Source organism: Diadema antillarum, unplaced genomic scaffold (assembly GCF_040938485.1).
Source record: "Diadema antillarum isolate AM-2024a unplaced genomic scaffold, OU_Dant_1.0 seq00000481_RagTag, whole genome shotgun sequence".
Classification (NCBI taxonomy): domain Eukaryota; kingdom Metazoa; phylum Echinodermata; class Echinoidea; order Diadematoida; family Diadematidae; genus Diadema; species Diadema antillarum.
Window position 1 is genome coordinate 4,081,731 of NW_027271445.1, and position 12,449 is coordinate 4,094,179.

Sequence of the window (12,449 nt, forward strand, 5' to 3'; positions counted from 1 at the left end):
TGTATGTCCCAGATCTTATCAATAGGTGAAATTGTTCAATTGGACATCGTACCTGGGCAAGGTAGTTGGTATGAGGTGAAAGTTCACTAATTAAATATATACTGTACCTTCACCTAGGAATGTCCAGTGGTAATATAGACCTAATGTGGTAGTCATGAACATGAAAATGGTCCCATGTAGGCCTAAATGTTAAGGTCAAAGGTTACTGAAAGCAAAGATCATGCCAGCTAGTGGAAATATCAGGTCTGTACAAATGATATAGTTGACAGAAATGAAAGCCCAGGATGGAAGGTCAAAGGTCACCACTATCAGGCTAAAATGTCATTTCCTGACCAAGAATTCTTTGAGGTAACTCCAGTAATAATATCATTTGGTGGATAGTAAATTAAAAAAAAAAATGTTTCCTCAATGCAAAGATTGTTAACCCATTGAGGACGAGTCTCGAGTATACTTGGGCAAATGTCTATGGAAATGCGTGTTGTAGCAAAATCAGTCGGTCGTCAAAGGGTTAAAGGTCAATCTTCGTCAGTGTTCAAGATCAGTGAGTTGTATCAAAATGTAAATGTAGAGCTGTATGCTTGGCAGATAGAGTGATCGCGTGAGAAGCAGAGCTATCCTATTTGACATTGTACAGCAACCAAATTGATCTACTTCACTGTTTAGAGTGGGTAACAAAAAATAACCTTGTCCTCCTTAGATACCTAGGTAGGCATTTGTTATATAAGAGTGTCTAGAAAGAAGGTATTAAATTTTGAGACACCTTAATATAACATGATGACCAGAGGAACAACATGAGGCAATTCAGAGTCAGGTGGGTCACAGCAGCCCACTGCTGTTCAAATGTCTCACTATGTTTTGGCAAGAATACAGTATTCACCGCATTTCTTAAACAGTTTTCTAGGTGTGGTTAGAGTTAGGGAGTGTTCCAAGCCCTGAAATTGGGTTCTCTACCAACCAATGACTGCAAAATGTCATTCTGTACAACAGCTGTGTCATAAACCTGTCTTGAGCAAACACGCAACTCTTGACATGCCTGCACATAATGAATACACTATGATGGAAATGATGATAAGGTCAAAGGTCAAAGGTCACCTCTTTATACATGTTGTAAATGTCTGAATCAATCAGACTGCAGACATCCAGCCAAAATTTGGCAAAACTCATTGGAAAAATCCCCAGACTGTAGTTACGTACCCAAACATATTTTGAGAAAAGCAGAGTAATTTAGAAAAAGGTTTAAAGAGGGGGAAATAGTGCATTTAGGAAGATAGGGTGAATAAAGAGATTTCATGTTTTTTAAAATCTTGCAACTTTCCCAATCCCATTCATTGCTAAAAATAAAAGTGTAAAGTCATGTTTTTTTGGTCAAAATCTAACACTCAGAACCACTGCTTATACTTAAAATGACCATTGGTATTTCTTTGCAACTCTATGATGATTTGATGCAAATGATATTATCAGCTCTTTTTCATTTCAGCTCAGATAGACCTTGAAGTAAAGATTTCAGTACAGGTCAGTGGGAGATAACGTCTTATCCTCGTCCTTAGTTCAATGGTCTGGAATGGTTTTCTATTGGATTTTGCACAATGCTAGCTGAACTTATAAACCACTGAAATATTTTTTCAGGAGATAGAACCTGGCTTGATGTTGAATTTACTTTTTATCTTGTTGTTCCTTTTACCTAATATACTTGAGTGTATATTACCCATGATTTGGTTGATTGGCAGATGGTGTGACTGTGATTAAAGGGGCTGTACAGTACTGGTTGAGGTGGGGATTCATGTTTTTTACATTCCTAAGTGAGATAATGAGAAACCTCTTATGAAATATGAGAGAGCATGTGATTTTAAGAAGGATTCAACGTTTATTTGATGAAAATTGGTTTTCAAATAGCTGAGATTTCCAAAAAGTGATGATGATAAAAGACTACAGGCCACGCCTTTTATTAGGATCTTTTTGTTTCACCTTGTTTTTTGATATCTCAGCCATTTCAAAACCGATTTTCATCAAATAAACTTTGATACCCCTTAGAATTGCATGATCTTTGACATCTCATAAAGTGGTTTCTGAATATCTCGCTAAACGTTAAAAGCTAAATCATCACCTCGACCAGAACTGTACATACCCTTTAAAACTATTCAGAGATCATTGAGAAGAATTATTTCATCTCTTAGAACTCGATGACTCTCAGCATATTTAAACAGACCTGATTACTTTATAGGAAACAAGATTACAAATAGGTTCCTTCACAAGTCTTTGAAACTTCTCCAAGTTTGTTCTTAAAGGACAAGTTCACCTTCATAAACATAATGATTGAGAAAATGCAACAATATTAGTAGAACACATCAGTGAAAGTTTGAGGAAAATTGGACAATCGATGCAAAATTTATGAATTTTTAAAATTTTTGTGTTGGAACCGCTGGATGAGGAGACTACTACAGCTTGTGAGTCATATGCGTACAACAGTATAAAGAAAATGTAAAAGAAAATTCAACATATTTTCACTTTTTTTCGCATAATAAAAGAGCCTTTGACTTGCCTCTTTCTAAAGGCAGGGGGAATAATATTACCCATAACATTTGTCGGTAACGAGTCAGGGGAATGTGTACTTTATTCAAAAAGTAAAGTTTTGTGAAATTCTCTTTTTATTTTCTTTATATGGTTATACGCATATGACATCATACACTGTAGTAGTCTTTTCATCCAGCAGTGACTACGCAAATACTTTAAAAATTCATAACTTTTTAACGGATTGTCCGATTTTCCCCAAACTTTCACTGATGTGTTCTACTAATATTGCTGCATTCACTCAATCCACATGTATATGAAGGTGAACTTGTCCTTTAATTTGTGTGCTAGCAAGATTTAACATCACCCAAACTCTTAAGATAGATGTGCACCCTTAAAAAACTATGTACCACCTTGAATTACTGGCAACCATCGTCAGTTGTTGCAAAAAGCACTAATGTGTGAATTCTAAAAGATTTTCAACCTACATGTACATATTTTTTTTTCTCCTTATCTAGGCCTAATCTCTTCTGCCCTGCCAGTACAACAATCCATGTAAGGTTGTAATAAAGCATTTGTAGCCGTAGGATAGATTTATACTTTTAACCTAAATCTGCCTCCAGGATATGTAGAGCATGGCCTAGAGAAGAAAATTCTCAGACTACCTTGATTTCTGAATGGCAGACTTGCCAGAAGGATGGAGCCAAGATGATCATTTTTTATGTTAGTTTTGTGAAATTTCATGTACTTTCCTTTTCCCTCTATTTTTGCTGACACATGAATAAAATCAAAGCATTGTAAATGTAAGCTCAAATCTAATGGTGAGTGCAATTCTGCAGTCTTGCAAACCTGTGTGTCGTCCAAATAATTATGAACAGTATGCTTTTAATAGCAATGTGTGTGTGTGTGTGTGTGTGTGTGTGTGGCTGTTTTGATGTGACAAAGGTTGACTACCAGTAGCAGTCTTGGCCCTTTTGTGAATCGCCTGAAATTCAAGTGGCTCAGCAAACAGTTTAATCTTACCTCTCTAAAAGTGTAGAACTTTATCAGTCATTTGTGTGTTACCAAGGAGGTACCGGTACTAGGCAAACTTGCCTCGTACCTCCTTGCTGTTACTACAGCCACAGACACAATCACTGTTAGTGGGAGCAGACAAGGAATATAAACTCCATAATTTTGGTACCAACTAAAAATTGACCATTTTCTTGAAATTATGTATTTTTTTCTTCAGTGCTGAATACTCTGAGTTTCAAAAAAAGGGTTGAAAGTAAGTTTCAGTGGCTGCTTTATGCAAGAACATTTGTTGTATTATTGTATTAGTGATCTTAACAGGACAATAAAAGAATGCTGATATGTGAAACCAATCTGATGTTTTAATTTTTGTAGCGCTGTCTTTTACTGTACGAAAAATAGTGTAAGGCTGTTGTCGTGTTGCAATTAATGGTAATGGCATAGACAGAGTACAGACATGTGCAGCTCATCAGCAGTGCTCAGCAACTGCACCAATTTATAATTTGTGCCAGATAGTGCAAAAAAAAAAAAAACATTTTAGACAAGTATATGAAAGAAAAAAGTGGCAAAGTAACTCTCTATTCTATATTGATAATTCAATAATAAGCTGGTACTATTCAATGCTTGATCAGAATTTCATCTAATTAGGCCTATTCATTGACAGCTTCTTATGTCTTGTGATAATGTTGGAGTGCAGAGAAAATTGTTTAATCCACTGAAATTAAGTCCAGATATGTGTTTGCCTGCAAGGTGTACGTTGTATGAGTTCTACCAGAATGCACTGCTTTTAACAGGTTAATTTTTGGAGTATAATTGAGTTGTGCCAAGGGACAGGTGATTGTGACTCGTATGTGTGTGGTGACAAGTGGTTTACAGGGATTCCAGTCTGGGGTGTAATGATGTCACTGTACCCTGTTGGTTTGGAGTGCTGGCAGTGTGCTGTATGGAGACAAGTCAAGATGAACAGCTTTACAGTGGTTACATGGCATTTGCTCTTTCATCAATTGCCCCCATGAAACATCTGCCTAAATTGTACAGAGGTCTACAAACATAATCCTAACAGTAATCCTAAAGCTCACATCAAGCTAAAGCTAAAACACTATTACAGCCATAATCCTTACCCTAATTCTTGGAGAAAATAAGACTGGAGCAAATGTGATATGTCGCCCTTTACAGTGTGATATGTCAAAGGATAAAGTGCAGCCCAGTCAATCTTCAAGTTTAAAGTAAACAGAGTTGTAGGGAAATCTGCTGACTTCTTTCATAGAGAGATGTGGTTCAGAACAGAAAATAGTTTGGAATAACTTCATTTAAAAAAGCTTGAATAGTTAACATGACATGTTAGACTTGAAGTATATTGGCATTTTTACTCCTATTCGTGTATTGAGGCCTGGTATAGTGTAAATAGTCTTGTTTAATTAGTTTTTAGCTCAAGGTAGAGAGGGAAATACACAGCCTGCATGATAGTTGTGTGGTTGATTATCTGAAAGTACACTTGAATTTTGTAGTTTGTCCTATTTCCTGGATCAGCTGGCATGTCTTGTTGACTCTCATTTAATTTAACCACCTAGTTTCAGGTGAATTATTCATCAGCAAAGCCCAGTGTAAACATCGATCCTTCTGGATTGCGGTTCATTTCAAAAAGGGTTTGACTTCAGTTTTTGATGTCATCTGAGCTTGTTTACTCATAGAATTAAATCTTTTACAATGAGAGGAACTGTCAAATGTTCCCTACTCCACTTACTGGTCCCCCGTCATGTGACATGCAGCATCCATTATGACTAAAACGCAGATGCATTGTGACATCATAAATGGGCCATGTTTTGTTATAATCCACTCTTTGGGTGCATTGTGAGCTTGTCTCAAACCTCGACCATGTAGTGATATTAAGTGGGTGTGTGCTGACTGAAATATTTCCCAGTTTTATATCAATGTTCCAACAGACTTCTGCTGGACAGCTGATATTGTGCATTGCAATCTTTGTAAGATTGAATTGAGCCATGACAGAGCAAATACAACTGTATAGAGCCTACCACTTCAATTTCCTGTGCTTTATACTCTCATGGGTTGGGGGGGGGGGGGGTAGGGACTGTTTGATACTGGTTTGAGATGAATGCACAATTCTCAAGAAAGAGTGATCTTAGTTCATATGTGTTGGGATGAAAACCTTGTGTGCCTTTGGAAGGTTTATTATACTTTTTTGAGACCCACTGCAGTTCTCTGTGACAGAAAGCAGTTCTTATATGACTTGGACATTTATCAGGTCATTGTCATTTTTTAAGCTTGAGCAATTGCCTTACTGTAGTCCTACTCATAGATTCATTAAATGTAAATTTAGAGTTGTAGTACTGTTTCTAACTTTTTTTGGTGAGATAATGAGAAACCTCTTCTGAAATATGAAAGAACATTTTCCCAGAGGAATTCACCATTTATTTGATGAAAATTGGTTTTTAAATGGGTGAGAAAGCAGAGCGATCCTAATAAAAGGTGGGACCCACCTTTTATCATGATCACTTTGTTTAACTCTGTTTTTAAATGCCTCAGCTATTCCAAAACCAATTTTCCTCAAATAAACTTTGAATTCCTCTTAGAATGGTATGCTCTGTACTATTTCATAAGTGGCTTCGTGACATCTCGCAAAAAGTCAAAAGCCCAATCCTCATCTCCACCAGTACTATACTATTCCTTTATTTCAATGAATAAGTCAAGCCACTGCGGTATGTGAAGTTGAGTTGATCCTATTTTCTGAATGCAGCAGCCAAACTTTATATTCATGGAATTAATTCACTTGCTTCATTACCTTGAGCAGCTCATCATCGGCTCAGTATTGATGAAGAATCTCATTGCATTGGAGACACTTAGTTTGCACCAAACTAGCTTAGAAGTTTTATGCTACAGAGATAAAGAAAAAGCCTTTCAGCTCTGAGCCATCTCATGCTGATGAATATTAATCAACCTACACAAAGTGAAACACTTGTCCACCACTCTAATATTTCTAGCAAATGAATACTCTTCTGTGTTAGTATGAAATACCTTTTTAAGTGTTACTTTTGAAGATCAATAATCAGAAATGACTAATACAAGCCCAATATAATCAGTTCACTATACAGAAGTGACAATATCATAATACATTTTTTTTCTCTCTCTGATATCTTCTCTTCATACAGGTATACTATTGGAGTGTTGACAAAACACATTAGTCCCATACTGCCCTATGTAAGGTGAGTCTAGTCTTGATTGCTTTCATGTACTTCCTGTAATACAAAGTTTCCTCCCTACAGTGTGACTGCTTTATTCTAATTGATTGATGTCATCCTTGGCATTGTTTTACATATGTACTTTTTCAGTTGTCAGAGATTTGATGCATTAAGTAAACTAACTGTGATTGTAATTAGAGGTCGATGATTGCAACTACATATTGGTACAATGGCATCTTTAACCCATTGAGGACGGGCTGATTTGCGTTTCCCTTTGACACCTGCCTGTGTATACTTGGGACTAGTCATATCATCAGTCATAACTAAGGTAATCGAATCAAAGATTATAGAAATAAGAGTAATTACTAAGAAGAATATTACTAAGAAGAATATATTTTCTATAATTTTCATTGAACACAAAGCAGCCGTCTTGGTAAAGTTATAATTGCCACAGCAAGTTGGAATCCTGAGTGTATATAACGTCAAAAGTGAAAGTGAACTTAATACATCCTAGGCTCATTACAGAGTGCTCCTGATAGTTTGTTGACCTTGTTCAGATTGATGGGTGAGAAACTGTTGGTGAGAAAACTTGAGTGATAAACTCTTAGCTCAAAGTACCTGGATTGTGGTGAATGGCCTTGATTCCGGCTGATTTGATACATACACACAATATACCTGATGTCAAGAAAATAAACCACACTAACTTTGTCTCAAAGGTTAGTTGATAAAAGTCAGTTTGAGAGAATTTGAGCCAAATTTTGTTCAGAATAGTCTGCAAGGCAAATTGGTCTGCATTCTTGACCTCATAGACCTGCAAAGTCAAGACAAATATTTATCTTTTGTATGATATGTTTGTGCTTAAATGCATTAAAAACAAACAAACAAACAAACAAACAAACAAACAAACAAACGCTTTGGAACAAGATTGGTTAGAATTTTAATAGATGAAATTTCCATCTGAAAATGGCATTTGCATGAAAAAAAAAAACTTTTCCAAATATTCAAAATCATTCCTTGTCAGAGAGAAAGTAATTTTAGCACATTAATGGTCCATTGTGTCATGATATTGATGCAAGCTGGTATACTGCACATCTTAAACAATACATACTAAACAGAGGGACTTTCTGACATTTTATCACAATTTATAGGAGTGAGTATCCCAGTACAAAAATATGGTGTCCTGCAGGAGGCACAAAAACAAAAGTTTGTAGATACCACAAAGATCAAGGACTTATTTTTCTTTTTCATTTGGCAGTTAAATTAAACCAATATTTCCTACTCCTAAATGACCTTGGATAGTTATCATGCCTACATTCTGTTTCTTATATATCTGTCATCATCTCCAGATGTAGACAAACATTCATAAGCCTGAAGGAATTCCAGTTTTTCCACTTTTTTAGAAATCCAAGTTCAGTGTTGTCAATTTAGTGCCAGGGTCCTGCGGTTCATGAGTAACTTCAACATAAAAGAAAGAAGTCATCTGGTGTTATTTAGGGTGAAATTGGAGAAGTAAATCATCCATTATTTGATCCATTTCACTTGAAACCACTTTTCATCTCTCCTTCATTCCTTTCAAGGTTTACTCAGGAACACATTTTAAGTAGGATACACTTGTTTTTCTTAGAGGTTGACCTTTACAGGTACTTTTAGGACGATTTTTTTCTCTTTTTACTGGCAAAGTGGAACAAATTTTTACTTGGTAATAATTTAGGCAGAATGTCTTTGTACCATTATGAACCATTCCAAACAAAACAAATATTCTTAAGGTGTGCTTGTTGAAAAGACTAAATTGTCATGAAGGTTACCAGACATAAGATTGACTTTTGGCCCAGTGATGTCTTTTCCAGAAGAATTGATGTGAAAATATGCATTTCATGCCAGGAAACATGTAGGGCCTACATGTAAATATCAAGAAGTATAAAGTCACTATTAACTATAAAAGGAAACTTAGTAGCTGTCAGACCTCTTTTCTCACATCATCTGCTCAAGATTACCAAGAGTTGTACTGATGTCATGAACACGTGCTATTGACCTATGACCTTTAAATTTCAGAGAGAGCTTTTTCTGGGGTCAAGTTCCAGCTAATGTCCTAATAGAAGCTAGGTCGGTCAATTTGGGTACTCAGGTCAGTTTGGCTTAAGAGCAAATGAGACAGGATTATAGGAGTGATTTGTAGAAGGTAGGAGAGGGCAGACCCGTTAGTGTGGTAATATCTTGTATCAACACTGTTTCATTTCGGGTAATCTTCACAAAATTTAAATAAAACAGTGCCCCTTCATGTAGAGGTTAAGAAATACATGCACCAGGCTAGCAAGAGATCAGTGTGAACACAGGTACACTTAACCCTGGTTTTAGATCAAGACAAGTCAAGTCAGACTTCAAATTTATTGCCACATATGTTACCAATTATCCCTCATTTCCTACAAAATTTTCAGTGTTATTGCCAACTAATGGCATAAATTTCTGAGGCAGTATCCCTCATTTGGAAGAAGTTACTTGATTCATTGTTAAAAAGCAATTTACATTCCTCAGCACCTTGCAAAGTGAAAATAGCCATGACTACAAGAGGTTATCTATGGCAGAAAACGCCATACTTACCTATACCATATCGCTATTCCTTCCCTACCTGCTTTGAAACCAGCAAAGGTTCTCTCTAGTAGAGAGAAACAGGGGAAAAAAAAAAGGTTTGTGATAGCAGACAAACCTCACAGAATTCCCTTTACTGCATAACGGGAAACCCATACTCCTTTCTATAAAAGACCACACCGATATCTTTAAAGTTATTTTGTTTTTAGCAATGTAACTGATCCCTAGTACCAAATTGTCAGTTAAAATGGCCATTTTTCAAAAGGCAGTTGAGAGGGGATGTAGGAAGATAAGAGAGAGAAAGTGTCCTGGGAAAAGTCTGGCTCTCCAAGTTGACAATTAGTAAAGCGGGGTTCCCACTATCGTGCGATCCATTGCGAACGCCACGATTGGACATTCGTAACTGATCGTGGAAAATTTGTTGAACTCGTCTGACATTTCACGTTTGGATACGAGGTTATGCGAGTCAATACGTGTTGGTACGCTTGGATGCGATATGGTCGCGATTGGTCTATTTCAAGCGATACGATCTGTCACGATCTGGTCTGCCGTTCAAATACGATCCGACAGGATTGTCCTGATTGAGTTCACGATTGGTACCGATCTAACGTGACCATTACGATCAGGATCCCCGATCTGGTACGTGCAGCAATGTACTGATACGTTCCAATACGAATACCGCGAACCAATACGGGCTGCTGAGATAAGATACGATATCTTTTACGATTGGGATCAGAAGCGACCCCCATTTAAGGCACGATTGGACCCGAATGGGAATATTATAGTCCGGCTGACGATGGATTTCATTGTTTCCTTAGATTATGCAGAGTGATTAGGCCTATTAATTTCATCCACAGCCATTGATGATGGCAAGGCTTGACAAGTTGACGATGATGACAACGTAACCTTTGCAGTATCGCTAATGACGATTATGTTATCAGAGAGAAAGCAGCACCCAGGCCAGCCATAACCTCAGATATTCCCTCGTCTAATATTAAACGTAAAGAAATTAATAGATTATTAAATCGACATGCTCACCCTCCCCCCTCACAAAAAAAAAAAAATGAAATAACGAACCCAAATGCATAAGATCACATGATCGCCCCTCTTCCCCAGAAAAAAATAAAACAAAACAGCAAGACAAAATGACCTTTCTCTCCAATACATGAAGAAAATAATTATATGATGAAATGGAAGCTAAGAAAGAGCATGGGATCATTTTGAATGTTATGTAACGTAATATTATGTCTTATATACGCTCGATATAAGAAAGTTGGCCGAATGGATAGTATTGCTTATGTGTTCGATATCATATTCGCAAAGTGTATGTATCATATGCCTTTTTATTTCAAAATGTCGTTATCTCATTGGTTATAAAAAATTTGGTTTATTCGGCTTGGATTAGTGTTTTACTTAACAATGTTTAACATAACTGATACACACACATAACAGTAAAGTGACTCCCTAATCAAATGATGTCACTTTTTAACAAAAAAGGAGGTTTTACGCAAAATTATTTCGCAGGGGTATATTGCTACACTTATTGAATAACTAACTGTGAAAAATAATAAGAGTGATTTTCATTGTCATAATAATACGAGTGATCTCACATCCACGACAATGGTCACTTTTACATTTGCAGTAATAATGAGAGTTGAAAATAACCATTTTCCTCTAAAATTATGCTCTACCAAACATACAAAAAAAGACATTGAAAAGTGTCAAAATAGATGTAAAGGGGTCAAACGATGGCTGATGAAACAACAACTCTTAATTACTATGTACAATACACAAAAAGCAGGATACTGCACCCCCCCCCCTCAAAAAAAAGAGATACTCTGTAATATACTTCAAAAATTAACCATTTGCCTTTGATATGTACCCATTCAAGCACTATTCAATGAATTATTCTCATCTTTGTACTGACGTTAGTCAATAGGTGCAGACATACAATTGCCATTTTACGTTTTTGCTTATTGTTTTCGTTACAAAAGTTATCCCATATCCTGTTTTGTGTGTCTGTATAATGGTAATAGCAACTCATTAATGAAAACATCATTAACATAATGTATGAAAACATCTAAAAATCTGTAATACAACTTCCATTTTATGAAACCATTAAAAAAAATGATTTTGATAATGTACCTTAAAGATTACGACAATTAAACCCCACACCGTCATACAATTTACCGTTTGGAAATAATAATCTAAAGATGCAGGCTACCACCTATCAGAATACAAAATGAATCAATTTATGAGTAAAGTAAGGGCAAATGGGCAAATAATAATAATAATAATAAGCGGAAGTGAAGTGAAAAAGTCGATCCCGATCAACACGATTAAGAAGCACGATTAGAAGAGATTCGCTGCGTTTGGATACGATCCTAGACGATCTGATGCGATGATCACGATCAAAAACTAATCGTGTTAATCGTAGAAAATTTTTGAACCGTCCAAAATTTTCCTACGATTAACGCGATTGCCACGATTGACCTTAATATCTGATACAATCTGATAAGACCATCACGCTTGCTGCACGATTAAGACCACGATTTCAATCGTGGCGCCAATCGTGATAGTGGGAACCCCGCTTTAACTGTCAAATGTTGACTTCAGGAATCTGAAATAAGATAATCCTGCAAAATTCAGAATGTGATTTTCTATACTATTGTCATATGAGATAGTGTTCTGCCCATTGACAGAAGATGATCAAACCTTCCCTTTGATTCCTTGTCAAAAGATGAGATAACTCTCTGCTGTTCCCCCAAAAGAAGAGGAGGGAAGCCCCCCCCCCTATTCTTCCAACAGAAGATGAGGTTACCTTACCTTTTTCCTCTATCCTAGGAGAAACCCCCCCCCCCCTTGTTCCCCAGAAGAAGAGAAAGGAAGCCCTCCCTTGTTCTTTCAGTAGAAGAGGAGGCAACTCTCCCTTGTTCATGTGTCAGAAGAGGAAGTAACCTTCCTTTGTTGCTCCAAGAAAGAAAAAGTATCCCTCCCTTGTTGCTCCGACAGAAGAGGGTTGTGTAAGGCAACCTTCCTCTGCTCCTCCACCAGAGTAGGAGCTAACCCTCCCTTGTTCCCCTGTCAGAAGAGGTGGTAAACTTCCCTTTTACCTCATGTCAGAAGAAGCAGTAACCCTCCCTTGTT

The 12,449-nt window shown here is 36.8% G+C and overlaps 1 protein-coding gene across 1 annotated transcript in view; it reads left to right on the forward strand.

The window, feature by feature from the left end:
• The window catches only part of LOC139733497 (DNA damage-regulated autophagy modulator protein 2-like), a 60,944-nt gene that overhangs the window by 11,472 nt on the left and 37,023 nt on the right, over positions 1-12,449 (forward strand). Inside the window, exon 2 of the mRNA XM_071644309.1 lies at positions 6,687-6,740. Within this exon, the coding sequence (XP_071500410.1) occupies positions 6,687-6,740 (54 nt within the window). The remainder of the gene's footprint in view (positions 1-6,686; positions 6,741-12,449) is intronic.